General features: G+C 41.2%; 1 protein-coding gene across 3 annotated transcripts in view; it reads right to left on the reverse strand.

Moving 5' to 3' along the window:
• Positions 1-22,819, reverse strand: part of LOC119561817 (tiggrin) — a 217,120-nt gene that overhangs the window by 138,051 nt on the left and 56,250 nt on the right. For all 3 annotated transcript variants that reach the window (XM_037875294.1, XM_037875295.1, XM_037875296.1), the window contains exon 3: positions 11,467-14,702. In XM_037875294.1, coding sequence (XP_037731222.1) covers positions 11,467-14,702 — 3,236 coding nt within the window. The remainder of the gene's footprint in view (positions 1-11,466; positions 14,703-22,819) is intronic.

Below are 22,819 nucleotides of genomic sequence, written 5' to 3' on the forward strand. Positions count from 1 at the left end.
CACAAACAAAGGGACAACCATTTTCATTTTGGGAAGAAGAAGAAAATGTTGTTTTTTGAATTACTTTTGAACGTGACATCGGATTTAAAAAAAAAGGTGTCATTCGACGTGTATTCTCAGTAAGAACAAAACTAGCTATACAGCCGGGGGTTCTTATCCTCACCGTATCCAGCAGCTCCAATATTCTAAATTTTTACATTTACACTTTCACCGTCTTTTCTCCCAAACAAATCTATACTTCAAAAGTCTTGGTATGCAATCTTCTTAGTTTTTGCGATACCTTTCGATTGGTGTATCACTCGTTACGATCGGACCAAAATGGCAGATTTTCAATTCTGGGGCTATATATAGTAGATGTCTTCGCACGCTCTCTTGCGCGCTTCGCTACTACGTGTACTGATATATATACTTTATGGGGTCGGAAACGCTTCCTTCTGCCTGTTACATACTTTCCGACGAATCTATTATACTCTTTTACTCTACGAGTAACGGATATAATAAAACTAATAAACATCAACACCCAAGAGTGTATAAGAATTACGTTAGATAAGAAACCAGATTTTGAGAATAGCGTATTTTGGATAATCAGAAATATAAAAGAGCCTCTTTCAATTTCTGATTTTGAATATGAATATATGGATAGGTACAACCTACCTTTTTCACCCCTTATCCATTGCAACAGCTAAGCAAAATATTTTAGGAAATAAATAAACACCCAATGCTAGCACAAATACTTGTATTAAAAATTAAAAAAATAAATTAAAGAAACAAAACAATAAATACTTATTATGGAATGGGAGCAACTAACTCTTCATATCCGCGAAATCAAAGAAACTTTCGATAAGTCTTACAAATGTATAAGTCAGAATAGGGTAATACAAAAAGGCATAATTAACAAACATGCGAAGATTCTTGTCGATTCCTTCAATTAGGCAAGAATATTAGTTCATGAAAATAGGGAAATATTAAATAAATCGAACCGGTCAAAAATATTAAAATTATTTATCAAGTTTTAATATTTATCAAAGATAGGTATAATTTAGATATATCGATACCGACAATCTTTAATACCCCTTTGAAAATAGATACTAGTGAGGAGCAAAAGTTAACAGAACCGGTAGAAATAGATTCAACGGAAGACGAAAATTCCGAATCAAGCGAAGGCATTGATATAAACGAAAAAGATCTACACGATCTGACACTTTCTGCGGTAATAGCATTACCGGAACAAGAAGAAATGGCTATCACACCAACTGAATTCTTAAAATTATCCTCATCACTAATTCAGAGTTTGATGGTGAGGCCGAAAATCTAAAAAGATTCTTAGATTCTTTAAATTTGGTAAACAGTTAGCCTGATCAAGACTAAGCTAAAAGGCCATGCAAGAAACTTAATAGACAACGAGAACACAATTTCAAAAATAACAAGAAAGGAAGTTAGCTTCGGCAAGCCGAAGCTTATATACCCTTGCAGCTATAATTATTAAATTTAAGAACACAAAAAATGATATTCCCAATAGTATAAGATAATATGTCAAAAAACACCGAAGCTATAATTTGTTTCATATTATTTTCCTACCAATTTTCCGATCGTTCCTATGGCAGCTATATGATATAGTCGTCCGATTTTGATAAAATTAAATTCGAAATTCAGAACTAATTAAAAAATGTTATTTCCAAGCGTAGGAGGTTATATGTTAAAAAACACCGAAGCTATAATTTGTTTCATATTATTTTTCTACCAATTTTGCGATCGTTCCTATGGCAGCTATATGACATAGTCGTCCGATTTTGATAAAACTTAATTCGAAATTCAGAACTAATTAAAAAATGTTATTTCCAAGCGTTGGAGGTTATATTTTGAAAAACACCGAAGCTATAATTTTTTTCATATTATTTTTTCACAAATTTTCCGATCGTTCCTATGGCAGCTATATGATATAGTCGTCCGATTTCGATAAAATTTAATTCAAAATTCAAAATTATTTAAAAATTGTTATTTCCAAGCTTAGGAGTTTATATGCTAAAAAACACCAAAGATATAATTTTTATACCCGTTACTCGTAGAGTAAAAGGGTATACTAGATTCGTCGGAAAGTATGTAACAGGCAGAAGGAAGCGTTTCCGACCCCATAAAGTATATATATTCTTGATCAGGATCACTAGCCGAGTCGATCTAGCCATGTCCGTCTGTCCGTCTGTCCGTCTGTCCGTCTGTCCGTCTGTCCGTCTGTCCGTCTGTCCGTATGAACGCTGAGATCTTGGAAACTATAAGAGCTACAATACTGGGATTAGGCATGCAGATTCCTGAGATTCCTGCGCAGCGCAAGTTTATTTCAAAAGAGTGCCACGCCCACTCTAACGCCCACAAACCGCCCAAAACTGTGGCTCCTACAGTTTTGATGCTAGAACAAAAATTTTAACTGAAATGTATTGTTCTCATCAATACCTACCGACTGACTTAAAAAAAAGTTTGCCACGCCCACTTTAACGCCCACAAACCGCCCACAAACTTCAAAAAATCGTAAATATGAACGCGGATATCTCGGAAAATATCAAAGATAGAGAAACGAGTTTTCAGATTTAGATTCCGTAGGCTTGAGCGCAGCGCAAGTTTATTACGCGAATATGCCACGCCCACTCCAACGCCCACAAACCGCCCAAGTCTGTGGCGCCCACAATTTTCATGGTAGATAAAAAATTTAAACTGAAATGTATTGGTCTCGTCAATACCTATCGATTGATTTAAAAAAAAGTTTGCCACGCCTACTCTAACGCCCACAAACCGCCCAAGCCTGTGGCGCCCACAATTTTCGTGCTAGATAAAAAATTTTAACTTAAATGTATTGGTCTCGTCAATACCTATCGATTGATTTAAAAAAAACTTTGCCACGCCCACTCAAATGCCCACAACGCTTAAATCTGTCTACCGCCGGTAGGTGGCGCATTTGCTGCTTGCATATCTCCATTTTCCTTTGGTCCCTTTAGCTGAGTAACGGGTATCTGATAGTCGAGGTACTCGACTATAGCGTTCTTCCTTGTTTTTAATTTTTTTGTCCGATTATTCCTATGGGAGCTATAAAATATAGTTGTCCGATCCGGCTGGTTCCGACTTATATACTACCTGCAAAAGATATAAGACTTTTGGGAAAGTTTCAGCCCGATAGCTTTAAAACTGAGAGACTAGTTTGCGTAGAAACGGACGGACAGACGGACAGACGGACAGACGGACATGGCTAGATCGACTCGTCTAGTCATATATACTTTATAGGGTCGGAAACGTCTCCTTCACTGCGTTGCAAACTTCTGACTGAAATCAATATACCCTCTGCAAAGGTATAATAAACAAACTAAAAAATAAAGTTAAAAGAGAATCAGTAGATCTCATTTCGACAAAACTATTAAATCTCCAACATAGACAGAAAACAGCCAATCAATACGTTTAAAGGCAAAGGCCCCAGAACATAACATAAGAACACCCAGTACAGCAAAACACTTGCTGTCAAGGCAATGACTAAGAACTGTACAATTGATGAGATTAAACTTAACATGGAGGCTGGCACATTCAGCACACTGGATGATGCCACGTCGAAATTCGTAAATAGTTGCACAGATGCAACAGGCCAATCAAACACTGTCCTGTTCTACAATAGAAGCAGCCGCGGAAGAGGCCCCTATAATAACAATAATAGTAACCGTGGTTACTATAGCAATAATAGAGGACGAGGCCATTATAGAGGAAACCATCGAGGTAATGGCAACTCGAACAGAGGACATAATTTCGGAGTTGCTCAAAGTAACTCGGGAAACTCCCAAACCCCTTAAGAAATTCAAAACTTGTCGTACTAGTATACACAATTAATCCCAACCTTAATATGTTTGTAAAATTTAAGAATTATGCAGTAACACAAATCTCACATTTTTGATCAACATAGGAGCAGACATTTCTCTATTAACTGTAAACTGTTACTAGCAAGTTGTCCGAAAATTAAAATTAAACTCTACAGAAGATAATGTTTTAATTCCGAACCAGGAAATTACACCTGGTATATACGTTGCAAATGCAGTAGCAAGATCCAAATGTACGTTTGTTCGTTACAACCCGTACCGACCAACTAATTAACGTACATAACTTAAAATACGAACCACTTTTAAATTTCGATGTAATTCAAACTAATAACAATTCAAGAAAAGAAGAAATCATGGCTCAACTAAAAAATAGTTTTTCCTCACTATTTAAAGCCCAATTAACTGATTTATGTTTAAAATATAGCGATGTATTCGGACTTGAAACCGAATCAATAACGACAAATAATTTTTAAAAACAAAAATTAAGACTTAAGGACAAAGAACCACTGTATATTAAAATAAACCATCTGTGTCTGAGTATAATGCCAGCTTTTGTTAGTACCAAAAAAATCACTTCCTTGTTCTGAAGAGAAAAAATGGAGATTAGTTATAGACTATCGCCAAATTAAAAAACACTACTGTCCGAAACATGTTTACTCACTAGAATCGATGACATTTTGAATCAAGTAAGAAGAGCAAAGTATTTTTTATTTCTTGACTTAATGTCAGGTTTTCATCAAACTGAACTTGAAGAGAATTAAGAGATATAACGTCATTTTCAACGAGCAATGGCTCATATCGCTTCACGCGACTACCATTTAGTTTAAAAATAGCACCAAATTCATTTCAGAGAATGATGACAATAGCATTCTCAGGTTTAGAAACTTCACAAGCATTTCTTTACATGGACGATTTAATCGTCATTGGATGTTCAGAACAACACATGGTTAAAAACTTAACCAATGTATTTGAAATCTGTAGAAAGAATAATCTGAAACTACATCCACAAAAATGCTCATTTTTATGCACGAAGTGACATTCCTAGGTCATAAGTACACAGGTAAAGGAATACTCCCAGATGACGAAAAATATGATGTCGTTAAGAATTACACAGTCCTACATGATGCGGACGTGCTAGACGTTTTGTTGCATTTTGCAATTATTACAGACGTTTTATCCAAAATTTCGCCGACCATTTCCGGCGCATAACAAGATTATGTAAAAAGAATGTTACTTTTGAATGGACTAATGAATGTCAAAACCCATTACAATATTTAAAAACAAACCTAATGGAACCAACTCAATTATAATATCCCGAACTTAGCAAAGAATTTTCTATAATCACAAATGCAAGCAAGCAAGCGTGTGGAGCAGTTTTAACGCAAAACTATAACTATAACTCTAACTTCCCATTGCATATGCATCGAAGGCATTCACAAAAGGTGAAAGTAATAAAAGCACTACAGAGCAAGTATTGTTAGCAATTCACTGGGCAATATAACATTTTCGACCATATATTTATGGAAAACATTTCACAATTAAAAAAGACCACAGACCCTTAACGTATTTGTTTTTAATGGTCAATCCAAGTTCTAAGTTGACCCGTATGCGATAAGAACTAGAAGAATACGACTTTACAGTCGAGTACCTAAAGGGAAAAGACAATTTTGTGGCAGATGCCCTATCTAGGATAACAATAACTGAACATAAAAATGTAAATATTACAGTCATAAAAGTCACTAACAGGCAAGAGAGTAAACAGAAAAGTTACTATGCAGGAGTGAAACAAGAAGATTTGTCTGTACAAACTCTTGACGCTTCTAAACCCAACGTATATGAAGTCATTTGTAATGACGAAGTACGGAAAGTGGTAGCCTTGCTAATAACGAAAAATCAATGCTTCTTTAAATATGGAAAAAAAGTGATAGCAAGAATTAATGTTAGCGATCTGTACACCAATGGAACACTCGAGTTAGGTGAGTTCTTCCAAAGGCTTCAAAAAGAAGCCGGTATACACAAGATAAGCCAACTCAAACCAACTAAGAGTAGTGCTACTTAAGCCGGAGACCATCATAGAAAATAAAAAAGATCAAAAAGCGGTACTGCTTACATATCATGACGACCCAATGCAAGGAGGTCATGCAGGCATAGCAAAGACCATAAATAAAATTCAGTAAAAGATTACGTACGTAAATGTAATAAATGCCAAAAATCAAAAAAGAGAATTTATACTAAAACTCCATTAACCATAACAGATACACCAATTATTGCTTTTGATAGTGATAGTGGACACAATCGGTCCGTTACCACGAACAGAAAATGGCAACGAATAAGTAGTCACTTTAATATGTGATCTTGCGAAATATTTAGTAGCCGTCCCAGTTGCAAGTAAAAACGCAACAACTATTGCAAAAGCTATATTTGAATCTTTTATTCTAGACGGTCCAATATAGACTACAAAAATTCAATGATAAATGAACTGTGCAGATACGTACAAATAGACAATATAACGTCTACAGCACACCACCACCAGACAGTTGGAACAGTGGAAAGAAGCAACAGAACCTTAAAAAAATACATTCGTTCCTATATTCTGTTGACAAAACAGATTGGGACGCTTGGTTTTTATACTTCGTTTACTGCTTTAACACAACACCCTCTATGTCCATTATTGTCCATTCGAGTTAGCTTTCGGCAAACAAAGCAACTTGCCAAAATTCTTTAATAGCGAACAGAATTAAAATATAGATTAGAAACAGCATATAAAACAGCTTGGATACTACTCGAACAGAATAAGGCTAGGAATAAAAAACATTATGATAGAAAGGTAGTTAACTTTGATATTAAGAAAGGAGATAAAGTTTTATTAAAAAATGAAACATGACATAAGCTAGATTTTAAATAAAAATAATAAAAAAATAATAAAATAAGAAAAGCGAGATTGAAATGCGCCACCTACCGGCGGTAGACAGATTTAAGCGTTATGGGCGTTAGAGTGGGCGTGGCACTCTGCTGAAACAAACTTGCGCTGCGCAGGAATCTCAGGAATCTGCATGCCTAATCCCAGTATTGTAGCTCTTATAGTTTCCGAAATCTCAGCGTTCATACGGAGAGACGGTCAAACGGACAGACGGACATGGCTAGGTCGACTCGGCTAGTCATCCTGATCAAGAATATATATACTTTATGGGGTCGGAAACGCTTCCTTCTGACTGTTACATACTTTCCGACGAATATAGTATATATATATTACTCTACGAGTAACGGATATAACAAACGAAACTAAAAAAAATCGCTATATAGGGTCTGCGCATTGGTTTCATAGTTTATTACTCTTACGCACTGTTCAGATTGTTCAAGTATATTATTATGCCCGCGTTTGCCACGCCCACTTTAACGCCCACAAACCGCCCACAAACTTCAAAAAATCGTAAGTATGAACGCGGATATCTCGGAAACTATCAAGGATAGAGAATTGGGATCTCAGATTTAGATTCCGTAGCCTTGTACGCAGCGCAAGTTTGTTATTCGAATATGCCACGCCCACTCTAACGCCCACAAACCGCTCAAACCTGTGGCGCCCACAATTTTCATGCTAGATAAAAAATTTTAACTGAAATGTGTTGGTCTCGTCAATACTTATCGATTGATCCAAAAAAAAAAATGTTGTCACGCCCACTCTAACGCCCATAACGCTTAAGTCTGTCTACCGCCGGTAGGTGGCGCATTTCAATCTCGCTTTGCTGCTTGCATATCTCCATTTCCCTTTGGTCCCTTTAGCTGAGTAACGGGTATCCGATAGTCGAGGTACTCGACTATAGCGTTCTTCCTTGTTTTCATATAGGATGCCCTGGATGAGATGATAGAAGCGTAGAAAAGCAAAGATATAGTTCGAGTAAAAAAAGTAGGATCTAATTCATTGCTAGAAAATGTATAAATCGTTTTAAGAGAGGCAAAGAGTCAGACTATAGTCATTATAGTCAGAACATAATACTCTGAAAGGCTTATGCAAGTCATAGTTAGATCTACAATGATTTCCAATTAGGGGAATAACATTTTTTGTTAATCTGTATGGGACAGAAAAGCTTATCTGGTTAACCAAGTCGGGGCTATCCATTTCACCCCGAATAAGGTTATAAATTAAGTCTGTTCCAAGCATTATTCTGCCGTTGACTAGGGGGGTAAGTTAATTAGAAGTAATCTTCTAGAATAAGAAGGTAAATTGCGGTTTGCATCGCTGCTTAGGCGCCTTAAGGCAAATACCAACAAATTCCTATGTAAAGATTCCATATGATCAACATGAATTTCGTATTGGGGACTCCAGACGGGAGATCCATTCTCAAGCATCGGGCGGACAAGTGAAATAAATATGGTCTTAGTAATATAAGGATCACCAAATTTCGTTGAGCACCTTTTAATAAAGCCAAGCGCACCCCTAGATTTATTAACCATAGTCAGCAAATTTTAGTCATGGGTCCAAAAAATGCCAATATCGGCTACTAGAGTTATTCTATCCAATGAGCCCTCACTCAGTGCATACTAGATTGAAAAATTATTCAAATCGGATTGTAAGTCGCACTGGCAAGAAAATATACTTGTACTGCAGGCATAATTTAACATCATCTGCGTACACGAGAATGTACTTTTTTTACAAAAAAAAGCTGTCAGTTTGGACGTTTGATATTTTTATTTACTGTCGTCTCTGCAATACATTCTTACATCCTAAATGTTCTGGACTTGTTTGCAAAGTAAAGGATTATATTGATCTGCGCGTTGGATTTTCGACTTGTGCTTCATGCTACGTAGCGCTGACCAATGATCGCTTTAAGATTCTTTTTTATAAGCCTATGAACGTAGTTGCTGAATTTAAATAGTTTAAGGCGGACCTTAAAACGAATAAAAAAATTTCAGTTGGGTCACCCAAACGCAATAAGACCGCTCGTTTAAGATCTGTGGGAGTGAAGGCATCAGTCCCGAATACCAGCTTAGTCTCCAGCATTTTTACTCGATCGGCAACGGCAGCTATGTCGGCGTCCACTGGTGCTGGAGGCTCTAATACTTTTCTGCCGGCAGTACCCATAGGTACCGAAAGCTCTGGAGGAGTCCCTGGTTCCGCTAGTCAGCCTAAGGTAAGCCTATGAACATAGTTGCTGAATTTAAATAGTTTAAGGCGGACCTTAAAACGAATAAAAAAATTTCAGTTGGGTCACCCAAACGCAATAAGACCGCTCGTTTAAGATCTGTGGGAGTGAAGGCATCAGTCCCGAATACCAGCTTAGTCTCCAGCATTTTTACTCGATCGGCAACGGCAGCTATGTCGGCGTCCACTGGTGCTGGAGGCTCTAAAACTTTTCTGCCGGCAGTACCCAAAGCTCTGGAGGAGTCCCTGGTTCCGCTAGTCAGCCTAAGGGTCAAGTACTACCGAGCTTTCTTTGCCTACATGAGATGTAAGCTCTGTAGGAGTCCCTGGTCCTGATAATCAGACAAACAATGTTCAGATTGTTGGTGGGGGAATAAAGAGACTCTCTGTTGTTCCATAAAGAAAGCAATTATTTGTGTCTCGCCTAAGGCCCGAAACCACGTGTGCAGATGTTTTTGGAATTTGGTTGGGGTGCTGATTACCGTTACCTCTAATCTAACATCGGGGAGAAAATAACTTTTAATCCCCAACGACATTAAATTTGTTAGTGTTAAAGATTCTTTGCAATCTTCATCTATTTTGTTTTAGATCCGTCTGAAGTCACGATATCTAGAATTGACGCCGTTCTTGTCCCAGAAGACCGATATCATCCAACAATGGAACTAACTTTTTGTCTACCCTGCGTTGATACCTTATCTCCCTTTATTTTTCCAACTAAAAGTAGATGCTTTCATAAATGTGACTATATTACGCTCAACCACATTTATATAGTTCCACGGATATTGAAGGAGCTACTATAAACTATTTTTTAATGAGAGCGTTCCTGCTAGTCTTCCTCGAAAGTTAAACAGGCCTCCTTGGTTTATTCAGGTAAGCCATCCATCACGATGTGTGGTGGCTGGTACTAATTTAAATGTTCTCAACAATAATTGCTATTCCATGTATTTGAACCGATGTAAACTTGAACTTTCAAAGAATCCGATGCTTCAGCATTGTCATCATCGGTACGTTTACACTGAATTGAGGCACCTACGGATATCGAAATTGAGAACTTATTTGCTGAGTTCTTTCAAACTACTTATAGTTCGGTTTCTTGGTCTGATTCTAGGTACCCTTATCACTTAAGCAGGGCTAATTGTATTTTTCCTCCTGTAATAACCGAAAATGCTGTATTAAGTGATTTAGCAACTACAACGCCAACCTATTATCCTGGGCCAAATGGACCTTCTGAGTGTGTGTTTAAGATTTGTGCCTCAATCATATGTAAGCAGATTCTTTAACTTTTTCATTTGTCGATTTCATCAGCTGTTTTTCCAACTATCTTGAAAGATTATTTTATTATTTCATTCGACAAAAAGGCTGCGAAGGTGGCTGTCCAGAATTATAAAGGTATCTCTAAGTTGTGTGCAATTCCTGAAGGATTTTGAACGAATTATTACTTCTTATTTGCAACATTTGTGCAATTCGATGAGATCACCGTCTTAAAATGGTTTTGTTACGCGAAGATCGACCACCACATACCTGTTCGAATTCACTTCTTTTGTAATAGATGGAATTAACAAAAAAATGTTGCCAGTTGTTGTATATACATATTTTAGTAAAGCCTTAGACTCTGTGAACTACTCTCTTCTTTTATTCAAATTAGATAAGTTCGGGTTTCCAAATAAAACTTTTAATTTGAATTAGATTATTGAATGGTAGAACTCAGAGGCATGTATTTAAAAACGCTGTTCCCAAGTTAATCTACGTGACATCTGGAGTACCTCAGGGTAGTCATATAGGCCCTTATTTATTTACTTTGTTTATTAACGACTTTTTCTCTATCATAACACATTCTCGTGGGTTATGAGAATGGTGTGATTACAATATTTTAAATTAAAACTATCTTAAAAGCAACGTTACGACTTTCTACAGGGGTACCCCAACGTTCTTTAGTAATTTTCTTCAGAACATGCCTCTGAACCGAATATATTTAGTTAGCGATCTAGGTGTTCTCCTAGATCCAAAAATTACATTTGACTCTCATATAACCTCAACTGTAAGAAAAGCTATGAGTGTATAGTAAAAGTAATTTCAAAAGTCGGAACCTAAACCTTTTTTGTACAAAAGTCGCTATGATTTATTCCCGTTATTAGGTCCAAAAAAAGTGGATATGAAAAGCTTGAACGAAATCGAAGGTTGGAGCTAAACGGATGCTTGTATTAATTCCAAATCAGGAGAATCAAGCGGTAATTACGTTTTCGATTACTTATAACAATCGGTACAGATTAAATAATTAGTATAAGTACCTTAAAATATTAATCAGTTTCGGACAACAATGCAATGCACAACACTCCAAGTACAACAGAAAAAACAATCATAGATCAAATAAAAAAAACATTGCCCAGTACAACTTAAGCCAGAATTAGAGACTTATAAAATTATTACGTAATAGTTAATTAAGCATACTAAGAACCTCAAAAAAGTAATAATACCCACCTTGGCTTGGAACTGCTCCAAGGTTATGTTAGAATGCTGTTGGAGTAGCGAAAGGATTCGTTGCTGCTCGGTACGTTGCCAGGAAGTCAGTTGTTCGATGTTCAGTTTTCCCTGCTGCTCCAGTCGTTCAATTTCGCTTTGAAGCCACTTCTCTATTTCCTCGACTGATGTGTGGTACTGGAAAGCCATTGTCTGCATGTGTTCACGATCCTTTTCCAGCTCGGCTCTAAGCTCCTCGGCGCTCAACTGCTTGTTTTTCTTGATGAGGTCCTCCAAACGCTCGCGCTCCGCCAGCTGCCAAGAGGTTAGGTTGTCTATTTGAAGCTTGCCCTCATCACGCATGCGTACCAGCTCCTGTTTCATCCACAACTCGATTTCCTCCACCTGGACGCTGTATTGGCGGGCCAGGCCTTCTAGAAGTTCTCGATCTTGTCTCAGGCGGGCCTCTAACTGCTCTGTCGACTTGTACTGCTGGTGGGCCAAGTTTTTGAGATGCAAACGCTCTACCTCCTGCCAGTTAGTCAGCTTTTCACTGGGTTTTAATAGACCCATTCCGATGAAGCGTTGCTCCTCCTTTTGAACAAACTGCTCAATCTCCTCAATCTGCACGTTGTGTTGCATAGCCAAGCTCTGCAATTGGGCGCGGTCCTTGAGCAGCCACTTGTGGAATTCCTCTACGGTGTAGTCGCGGTCCTGCACCATATTGGTAAGATTACCGCGCCACTCGACCTGCCAGTCCTGTAGCTTCTGCATCTCAATCAGGCCCTGGTCTTGTAACTTTTGAATTTGCTGCTTGATCCACTGCTCGATCTCCTCGACATGTACCTGGTGCTGTTGGGCCAAGCTATAGATGTGAGTCTGGTCCCTGCCAATCCTTGACTCGATTTCCTCGATGGAAAGATTATTTTTATTGACAAGGTCCAGTAGGCGCTGGCGCTCAATCTTCTGCCAGTTGTTGAGCTGTGACTCCACTCTTAGTTGTCCCTCGTGTTGGAGTCGATCAACCTCGGACTTGATCCATTGCTCAATCTCAAACACCTTTACATTATAAGTGTTCGAAAGATCTTGGAGACGTGCATGATCTTTTAGCATTTTGTGCTCAAGCTCGCTAAGCGAGTTTTTATTCTTCTGCACAAGCATCAAGATTTGGGCGCGCTCATTCTGCTGCCAGTTCTTCAACGTTTCCTCCTTGACCAGGCCCTCACTTTTTAAGCGCATAAGCTCCTTTTTTAGCCAGTCCTGAATGTCCTCTACACTGATCTTATACTTGACGGCCATCTGAAAGAAGTGCTCTTGGTCATTTTTGATCTTTGTCTCCAACTGCTCCACGGTCAGAGTGTTGTGCTGCACCATGACCTGAAGACGCTCGCGCTCTGCCAGCTGCCACTGAAGCAACTCATTTTCAATATCTTTAAGCAAACCTTCTGACTGCAACTTCTTAAGTTCGTTCTTAATCCATTGCTCGATCTCCTCCACCTTTATCTTATACATGCGCGCCATCTTCTCCAAGCGGCTCCGGTCGTTAATCATGTAATCCTGGAACTCCTCTATGGTGAGCTGATTTTTAGCAGCAATGTCACGCAGGCTGGTGCTTACGCTGGCCTGCCAGTCCTTGATGTGCTCCTCAAGCTGCTGCTGTCCGCGCATTTGAAGACGCTGCAGCTCTTCATGCTGCCACCTTTCCAGTTCCTCAACGGTCACTTGGTACTTGGTGGCCAGATTCTGCAGGTAGTTTCGGTCTTGGTTCATCCGTTGCTGCACTTCTTCCACAGAACCGCGGTGTTGTAGAAGGATATTTTTAAGACGGGAGCGCTCAGAGCTTTGCCACTCAGTGATCTTGGAAACCTGCTCGCTTTGGTCCTTTATTAGTTCTCCGATTCGGGCCACCTCACCGCGAAGCCACTGCGTCTGGCTTTGTATATCACCCTGGTACCTAATTGAAAGATTCTTCAGTCGCTGTTGGTCGGTTTTAATGGAGTTTTGGAGAGCGGCGATGGTAGTATTGTGCTGACGAATCAGCTCATCCAGACGCTGTTGTTCCTTAGTGTTATCCTCGGTGAGGGAGCTGGATGAATGGAAGGTGTAGCTGTTTTGCGGCACCAGTGACTCGTTCTTATGGTTAAAGTGGACGTAAAGACGTTGCAACTCCCTCGTCTGCCACTGCCGCAATTCGTTCTGAGTGATACCGTGCTGTTTTGCCGCTTGGACAAGCTTGCGTTCGTTCTCATTCTGCCAGCGTTTCATGTCCTGAGCAGTAATGCCATTTTGGTGAATCAGCCAGTCCAGGCGACCACGCTCCTGCCTTTGCCAACCGCTTATGTCATGAAATTGGGGCTGGTACTGAACCAGAAGAGCCTGGTAGCGGGCCAGTTCGCGGCGGTGGAACTCTTTTAGCTCGGTCAGAGTTATCCCATAGCGCTGAGCAACGCCTATCAGACGATCTTCCTGCTGCTGTTGCCAGTCGTCAAGTCGTTGCGGCGTAGTAATATACCAGAAAAGCCTCTCACGCTCCTCGCGTTTCCACTGCTCGTCCCGCGAGACTGTGGGCTTATCGATAGGCTGACGTTCCAACTTTCCGTGCTGCCAGCGCTGCTGCGACTCCGACCCTCCCACGGAACTGGATCCGTCCGCATTAGTGGTAATCGTTTCATTAAAGCTATGTGTTGACACGGTCGAGCTGGATCCTGGCGACATTTGATAATGGGCGGTGTTTGCTAACTGGCCTTCCACATTAACCACCGAATTGTACCCGACCACGTTTGGTTCCATGTTCTCCCTTACCCAGTCATGAATGGTCTTCTTTTGCGTAATGGTGGTCGTAGTGCTGCTAAGAGGAAGAGTTGTCTGCCCATGGTCGAGGAGTCTCTGTTTCAGTTGCGACGAGCCACTGAATCCCGATAACTTTGTGGCCTCAGTGCAATTGCGATGCACCACGTACGTCTTTCCGTTAACAACCTTGACCTCAGCAGGATAAGCATAGTTCTTTATTTCATCGAACCCGGTCAAGTCTACGGGTTGAAAGGGTCCAAGGCCCACTGTGTGTGGCAGACTAGCCCTCTTACTTCCCGCGTAACGCTCAAGAAGCTCAGCGGCCTTTGCTTCAAAGAAATTGGGCTGTGCTACTTCACTATAGGTGGTAACTCCTTGGCGCAAATCCTCCACTAGCTGCTCGCTGATTTCAGAAGTCAGAATGTCTAGTTGGGAGGAGCTTCTACCGCTAAGTCCTAAAATAGAATCTAGAGAAAGAGGATAGGTTAATGGCTTAGCATGGATGCATCTGAAGACTGGTAAAAGAAAAGTGTATCACCGGTTTGTAAAAGTATAATGACCGGAGCACTTTGCGAAATCGGTAACAGTACATCTGTCAGCCACACTTTTGTAGCTAAGGAGTTAAATATGATTGTAGTAGTGCCTGTGAGGCCTCTGTTTGATTCAGCTGAATGCCGTGGGCGTTGCACTAACACTAAGGTCTGCCCAGCGGCAACATTTTGAAGCTAGAGAGCTTCAAGATTCCGATTTTACTAATCCCATATTTTCTATGTTTTTATACCCCTTACTCGTAGAGTAAAAGGGTATACTAGATTCGTCGGAAAGTATGTAACAGGCAGAAGGAAGCGTTTCCGACCCCATAAAGTATATATATTCTTGATCAGGATCACTAACCGAGTCGATCTAGCCATGTCCGTCTGTCCGTCTGTCTGTCCGGATGAACGCTGAGATCTCGGAAACTATGAGAGCTAGGCTATTGAGATTTGGCGTGCAGATTCCTGAGCTTCTTACGCAGCGCAAGTTTGTTTCAGTAGGGTGCCACGCCCACTCTAACGCCCACAAACCGCCCAAATCTGTGACTCCTACAGTTTTCATGCTAGAATAAAAATTTTAACTGAAATGTATTGTTCTCATCAATACCTATCAATTAACTCAAAAAAAAGTTTGCCACGCCTACTTTATCGCCCACAAACCGCCCACAAACTTCAAAAAATCGTAAATATGAACGCGAATATCTCGGAAAATATCAAAGATAGAGAAATGGGAACGCGAACGCAAATATCTCGGAAAATATCAAAGATAGAGAAATGGGATTCCAGATGTAGATTCCGTAAGCTTGAGCGCAGCACAAGTTTGTTACGCGAATATGCCACGCCCACTCTAACGCCCACAAACCGCCTAAGCCTGTGGCGCCCACAATTTTCATGCTAGATAAAAAATTTTAGCTGAAATGTATTGGTCTTGTCAATACCTATCGATGATCCAAAAAATACTTTGCCACGCCGACTCTAACGCCCACAACGCTTAAATCTGTCTACCGCCGGTAGGTGGCGCATTTCAATCTCGCTTTGCTGCTTGCATATCTCCATTTTCCTTTGGTCCCTTTAGCTGAGTAACGGGTATCTGATAGTCGAGGTACTCGACTATAGCGTTCTTCCTTGTTTTTCAGTGTACATTTTTTACCCTTGCTGAGGGTATAATGATTCCAGTCAGTAGTTTGCACCGCAGTGAGGGAGACGTTTCCGACCCCATAAGGTATAGAAATTCTTATTCAGCATCATTAGACGAGTCGATTAAGCCATGTCCGTCTATCCGTCCGTCCGTCTGTCCGTTCGTCCGTATGTCTGGAAATCGAGTCAAGGATTGGCAAGGACCAGACTCACCTCTATAGCTTGCCCCAAAAGCACCTGGTACATGTCGAGGAGATCGAGCAGTGGATCAAGCAGCAGATTCAAAAGTTACACACCAGGGCCTGATAGAGGTGCAGAAGCTACAGGACTTGCAGGTCGAGTGGAGCGATAATCTAACCAACATGGTGCAGAACAGCGACTACACCGTCGAGGAATTCCACAAGGGGAGGAATTCCGTCTGTTCGACCGTCTGTGCGTCTTTCCGCCCGTCTATCCGTCCGTTTGTCCGTGTCTACATAAACTACTCTCTTAGTTTTAAAGCTATAGTGATAAAACCTTCCCAAAAGCCGGATTGGATAACTATATCCTATAGCTTCCATAGGAATGATCTAACAATTTTTTTTAACACATGGAAGGACGCGTTACTCAACTAAAAGGACCAAGAACGATAAGGAGAAGAGCAGGGGACGTCGGCATCGACATAAGTAAACATCATCAGCAGCCACATCCCGATAGCTGCGGAGAACTCATTGAGTAGCGCTGGAACGTCACGGACGACAGGCAATAGTGTGAAACTAGGGTGGAACTTTCGTCTGCAGTAGGCCGAAAGCGAAGTAAACTGCTAGGCAGCTTCCTGACGTTAGCCTTGACTGTCAGCGTGAACAGAGCGAAACCCAAGCGGGACCGCCCGGGACAGAGCAAGAGACATGCGGTCGTTGTTTCGAAAGGCGTTGCCCTGAAGAACGAGGCTCCTGTTCACCCCAGTCTGAGAACAGTGACGCTTCCCTAAGCCCGAGCGTCCGATATCTCTGCGAGTCAAGGCGAGACAGCGGCCTCGAGTCAACGCGTCGGTAAGCGAGCAGAGGCAAGGAACACCAAGAGCATCTCGAGCCACTGGACAGAGCCAGGAGTCAGCGATCACCGAGTCAACGCGACGAACTGCCAATATGAGCATCATCAGCAGCCGCTGAAGTCAGCGCATGGCGACACCGAGACCAACCGAGCCGCTCACCTGCCGTAATAAGCTAACCCAAAAAGTTCACTGCAAACCTTTGAATTCTGTGCTTTCTTACTAATTTATAGGGCAGTCACGTCATATAAATTTGGTGGGACGAACACACAATCTACTAAGCTAGACGTACGAATCTCGTAGCGAGCAGACCAATAAAATTAGTTGATTACAATATACAATTTAAGGAGTCGGAGACGCTTCCTTCTACCTGTTACACATTTTTCCCCGAATACAATATACCCGTTCACTTTACGGGTAACAAGTATAAAAATTTAAAAAAAAACCAGAAAGGAAGTTCAGCTTTATACAAGCAAGTTTGTATACCCTTGCAGTTGTAAACCGACTTTCCGATTGTTCCTATAGCAGCTATATACTATAGTCGTCCGATTTTAATTAAATTTAGTTCGGAATTAAAAACGAATTAAAAATGTTATATCCAAAGACACCACAGATATATATTTTTATACCCGTTACGCGTAGAGTAAAAGGGTATACTAGATTCGTCGGAAAGTATGTAACAGGCAGAAGGAAGCCTTTCCGACCCCATAAAGTATATATATTCTTGATAAGGATCACTAGCCGAGTCGATCTAGCCATGTCCGTCTGTCCGTCTGTCTGTCTGTTCGGATGAATGCTGAGATCTTGGAAACTATAAGAGCTAGGCTATTGAGATTTGGCGTGCAGATTCCTGAGCTTCTTACGCAGCGCAAGTTTGTTTCAGTAGAGTGCCACGCCCACTCTAACGCCCACAAACCGCCCAAAACTGTGGCTCCTACAGTTTTGATGCTAGAGTAAAAATTTAAACTGAAATGAATTGTTCTTATCAATACCTATCGATTGACCCAAGTTTGCCACGCCCACTTCAACGCCCACAAACCGCCCACAAACTTCAAGAAATCGTTAGTATGAACGCGGATATCTCGGAAACTATCAAAGATAGAGTATTGGGATTTCAGATTTAGATTCCGTAGCGTTGTTTGCAGCGCAAGTTTGTTATGCGAATATGCCACGCCCACTTTAACGCCCACAAACCGGCCAAGCCTGTGGCGCCCACAATTTTTATGCTAGATACAAAACTTTAACTGAAATGTATTGGTCTCGTCAATACCTATCGATTGATCCACGTTGCCATGCCCACTCTAACGCCCATAACGCTTAAATCTGTCTACCGCCGGTAGGTGGCTCATTTCAATCTCACTTTGCTGCTTGCATATCTCCATTTCTCTTTGGTCCCTTTAGCTGAGTAACGGGTATCTGATAGTCGAGGTACTCGACTATAGCGTTCTTTCTTGTTAAAATTATTTTTGTCCGATTATTCCTATGGGAGCTATAAGATATAGTTGTCCGATCCGGCTGGCTCCGACATTTATACCATCTGCAAAAGAAAGAAGAAGACTTTTGGGAAAGTTTCAGCCCGATAGGTATAAAACTGAGAGACTAGTTTGCGTAGAAACGGACGGACAGACGGACATGGCTAGATCGACTCGTCTTGTCATGCTGATCAAGAATATATATACTTTATGGGGTAGGAAACGTCTCCTTCACTGCGCTGCAAACTTCTGACTGAAATCATAATATCCTCTGCAAGGGTATTACAAGGAAGAACGCTAAAGTCGAGTACCTCGACTATCAGATACCCGTTACTCAGCTAAAGGGACTAAAGGGAAATGGAGATATGCAAGCAGCAATGCGAGATTGAAATGTGCCACCTATCCGCGATCTCAATATATGGTTATGTGCGCGGTAGACAGACTTAAGCGTTATGGGCGTTAGAGTGGGCGTGGTAACCTTTTTTTTGGGTCAATCGATAGGTATTGACGAGACTTATACGTTTCAGTTAAAACTTTTTTCTAGCATGAAAATTGTGGGCGCCACAGGCTTAGGCGGCTTGTGGCCGTTAAAGTGGCGATACAAACTTGCGCTGCGTACGAGGCTAAGGAATCTAAATCTACAATCTCCTGCTCTTATAGTTTCTGAGATCACAGCGTTTATACGGACAGACAGACAGACGGGTATGGCTAGATAAACTCGGTTGATCTAGAATAAATATACTTTACGGACTTTTACATACTTTTCGAAAAATCTAGTATTCCCTTAACTGTACGAGTAACGGGCATAAAAACATAAAAAACAAGGAAGAACGCTATAGTCGAGTACCTCGACTATCAGATACCCGTTACTCAGCCAAAGGGACCAAAGGGAAATGGAGATATGCAAGCAGCAAAGCGAGATTTAAATGCGCCACCTACCGGCGGAAGACAGATTTAAGCATTGTGGGCGTTAGGGTAGGCGTGGCAAATTTTTTTTGGATCAATCGATAGGTATTGACGAGACCAATACATTTCAGTTAAAATTTTTTATCTAGCATAAAAATTGTGGGCGCCACAGGCTTGGGCGGTTTGTGGGCGGTAGAGTGGGCGTGGCATATTCGCGTAACAAACCTGCGCTGCGTACAAGGCTACGGAATCTAAATCTGAAATCCCAATACTCTATCTTTGATAGTTTCCGAGATATCCGCGTTCATATTTACGATTTTTTGAAGTTTGTGGGCGGTTTTTGGGCGTTTAAGTGGGCGTGGCAAACTTTTTTTTAGGTCAATCGATAGGTATTAATAAGAACAATTAATTTCAGTTTAAATTTTTACTCTAGCATCAAAACTGTAGAAGCCACAGTTTTGGGCGGTTTGTGGGCGTTAGAGTGGGCGTGGCACTCTACTGAAACAAACTTGCGCTGCGTAAGAAGCTCAGGAATCTGCTCGCCAAATCTCAATAGCCTAGCTCTCATAGTTTCCAAGATCTCAGCGTTCATCCGGACAGACAGACGGACAGACGGACAGACGGACAGACGGACAGACGGACAGACGGACAGACGGACAGACGGACATGGCTAGATCGACTCGGCTAGTGATCCTGATCAAGAATATATATACTTTATGGGGTCGGAAACGCTTCCTTCTGCCTGTTACATACTTTCCGACGAATCTAGTATACCCTTTTACTCTACGAGTAACGGGTATAAAAAGCTATAGTCGACTGCCTCGACTACAAAATACTCGATACTCAGCAAAAGAGTGTACGACGGATATTGGAATATGCATGCAGCAAATCGGCTGTTTCCAAAATTGCGCGCTAAACACGCCACCTACCAATCTTTCCATCTATTCTTTTGTTAGCTTATAACTTTTAAATAAATTATCCGATTTAACAAATTCCTTAATAGGCAGACGGACAATTCTAGATCCACTCGGATGGTGATACTGTTCAAGAATATAGGGTCGGAAACGATTATTTCTACACATTACATACTTTCCGACCCTTTTACAGTATGAGTAACGGGTAAACGAGTAAAATTCGTCGCACATAAGTAGGCACGTCCTATGAAAAAACCATAATGAAATAGTTGTTTCAACCAGTCTGTTAAAATAGGAAAGCAAAATGGTTTCAAACAGAAAATACTCATAGCTTTCACACACGTCAGAAGTTTAAGCGACGAGGCTCACTGTAGACGGCAGTGCACGTAGTGACGAAGCGCACCAGGAAGGTGTGCGAAGGCGTTTAAAACAAAACAAGGAAGAACGCTATAGTCGAGTACCTCGATCATCAGATACCCGCTACTCGGCTAAAGGGACCAAAGGGAAATGGAGATATGCAAGCAGCAGAGCGAGAGATATAGTTATGTGGGCGGTAGACAGATTTAAGCGTTATGGGCGTTAGAGTGGGCATGGCAAGTAAGATCAATTAGATCAATCGATAGGTATTGACGAGACCAATACATTTCAGTCAAAATTTTTTATCTAGCATGAAATTTGTGGGCGCCACAGGTTTGGTCGGCTTGTGGGCGTTAGAGTGGGCGTGGCAATCTTTTTTTTAGATCAATCGATATGTATTGACGAGACTAACACAGCTAAGCTACACTTTTTTATCTAGCATAAGAATTGTAGGCGCCGCAGGTTTGTGGGCGTTAGAGTGGGCGTGGCATGATCGCGTAACAAACTTGCGCTGCGAACATGGCCACGGAATCTAAATTTGAAATCCCAATTCTCTGTCTTTGATAGTTTCCGAGACATCCGCATTCATATTTACGATCTTTTGAAGTTTGTGGGCGGTTTGTGGGCGTTAAAGTGGGCGTTAAGGTGGGCGTTAAAGTGAGCGTGGCAAACTTTTTTGGGTCAATCGATAGGTATTGATGAGAGCAATACATTTCAGTTAAAATTTGTATTCTAGCATCAAAACTGTAGGAGTCACAGTTATGGGCGGTTTGTGGGGGCTAGAGTAGCCCTCTGCTGAAACAAACTTGCGCTGCGCAGGAATCTCAGGAATCTGTACGCTTAATCCCAGTATTGTAGCTCTTATAGTTTCCGAGATCTCAACGTTCATTCGGACTGACGGACAGACGTACATGGCTAGATCGACTCGTCTAGTGATGCTAATCAAGAATATATATACTATGTTGCAAACTTCTGACTGAAATCAATATACCCTATGCAAGGGTATAATTACACAGTTATTTTTTACAAGTAAATTAAGCCTATTAAGCTACCAAAAATATCGGAATAAAAACTGTGGGCGCCACAGTCTTGGGAGTCTTGTGGGCGTTAGAGTGGGCTTGGCACCCTGCTGAAACAAACTTGCTCTGCGCAAGAAGTTTACGAACCTACATAATATAATAATAGTCCCAAATTTCTAGCTTTTATAGTTTCCATATAGATAAGGGAGATAAGCCGTTATCAACCCTCCACGTTGATCATCAAGGGCAAAGAGGTACAAATATATTTTCCCAGTGATTGACGGATTGTCGAAATATACCTAGTGTAAGCTGTGTAATTCCAGTGCATAATGTTATTTAGTATATTTAGTGGAATCTAGTATTAATCGATTTAGTTTTAAGAGATATTGTAAATAATAATGAACGGGCACACTGCTAATAAGCGACGCCGATCAAGAAGAACAAAAAGCGCAACCAAATTTAAAATTCTTAAATAAAAACCGATAAGTTTACAAATCAGATGTGGGGTTTGCCCAAATGTTGCGCAATGATATCATACAGTGAGGTTGTTAAGATGTCCAAAGACGAGCTGCTGGAGCTCCTTTCCGAGAAGGGCATCATGTTCGAGGCTGATGCAACAATTTACCAACTCCGTGCTGCGTTAAACCGTGCAAGGAATCTGGAGGCTAACATCGAGGACGCCGAGGACACAGAGATCCAGGGTCAAGATGAGGAGCAGGATTCCCCGAGCACACCGAAGCTTGCAAACCTCATGCTAACGCTGATCGAAGACCGTGAGAAATTGCAAATGGCCGACGCTGTGGCGCCGGTACTGGAACCTTCTGGAAGTTCGCAGCAAACCTTTATGAACATGTCGAGGCAAGAACCGATTGAGCAGAACATTCGTTCAATGGCTCGCGAAACGTCGGAAATCAATCAGCTGATGGAACTGTACACCGCTAGAAAGAAGCTAGCCGAACTCAAATTGATAGTCGCCGAATTGGAAGGCATGACTTCACCGAATGCTTCCATACATCAAGTCGATCTGAAGGATGTGGAGGCCATGATCCCGGAGTTTTCAGGAGACGACAACCTATCGGTCCAGGTTTGGATCCGTGAATTGGAAAGAGCTGCCGAGGTTCATAAACTAAGCGTTACACAATGCCTATCTATTGGCACCCGTCTTCTCCGAGGATCAGCTAGGCAATACATGCTGTACGAAAAGGTGTCTTCCTGG

The sequence above is a fragment of the Drosophila subpulchrella genome, unplaced genomic scaffold (genome assembly GCF_014743375.2).
Source record: "Drosophila subpulchrella strain 33 F10 #4 breed RU33 unplaced genomic scaffold, RU_Dsub_v1.1 Primary Assembly Seq370, whole genome shotgun sequence".
NCBI classification, from domain to species: domain Eukaryota; kingdom Metazoa; phylum Arthropoda; class Insecta; order Diptera; family Drosophilidae; genus Drosophila; species Drosophila subpulchrella.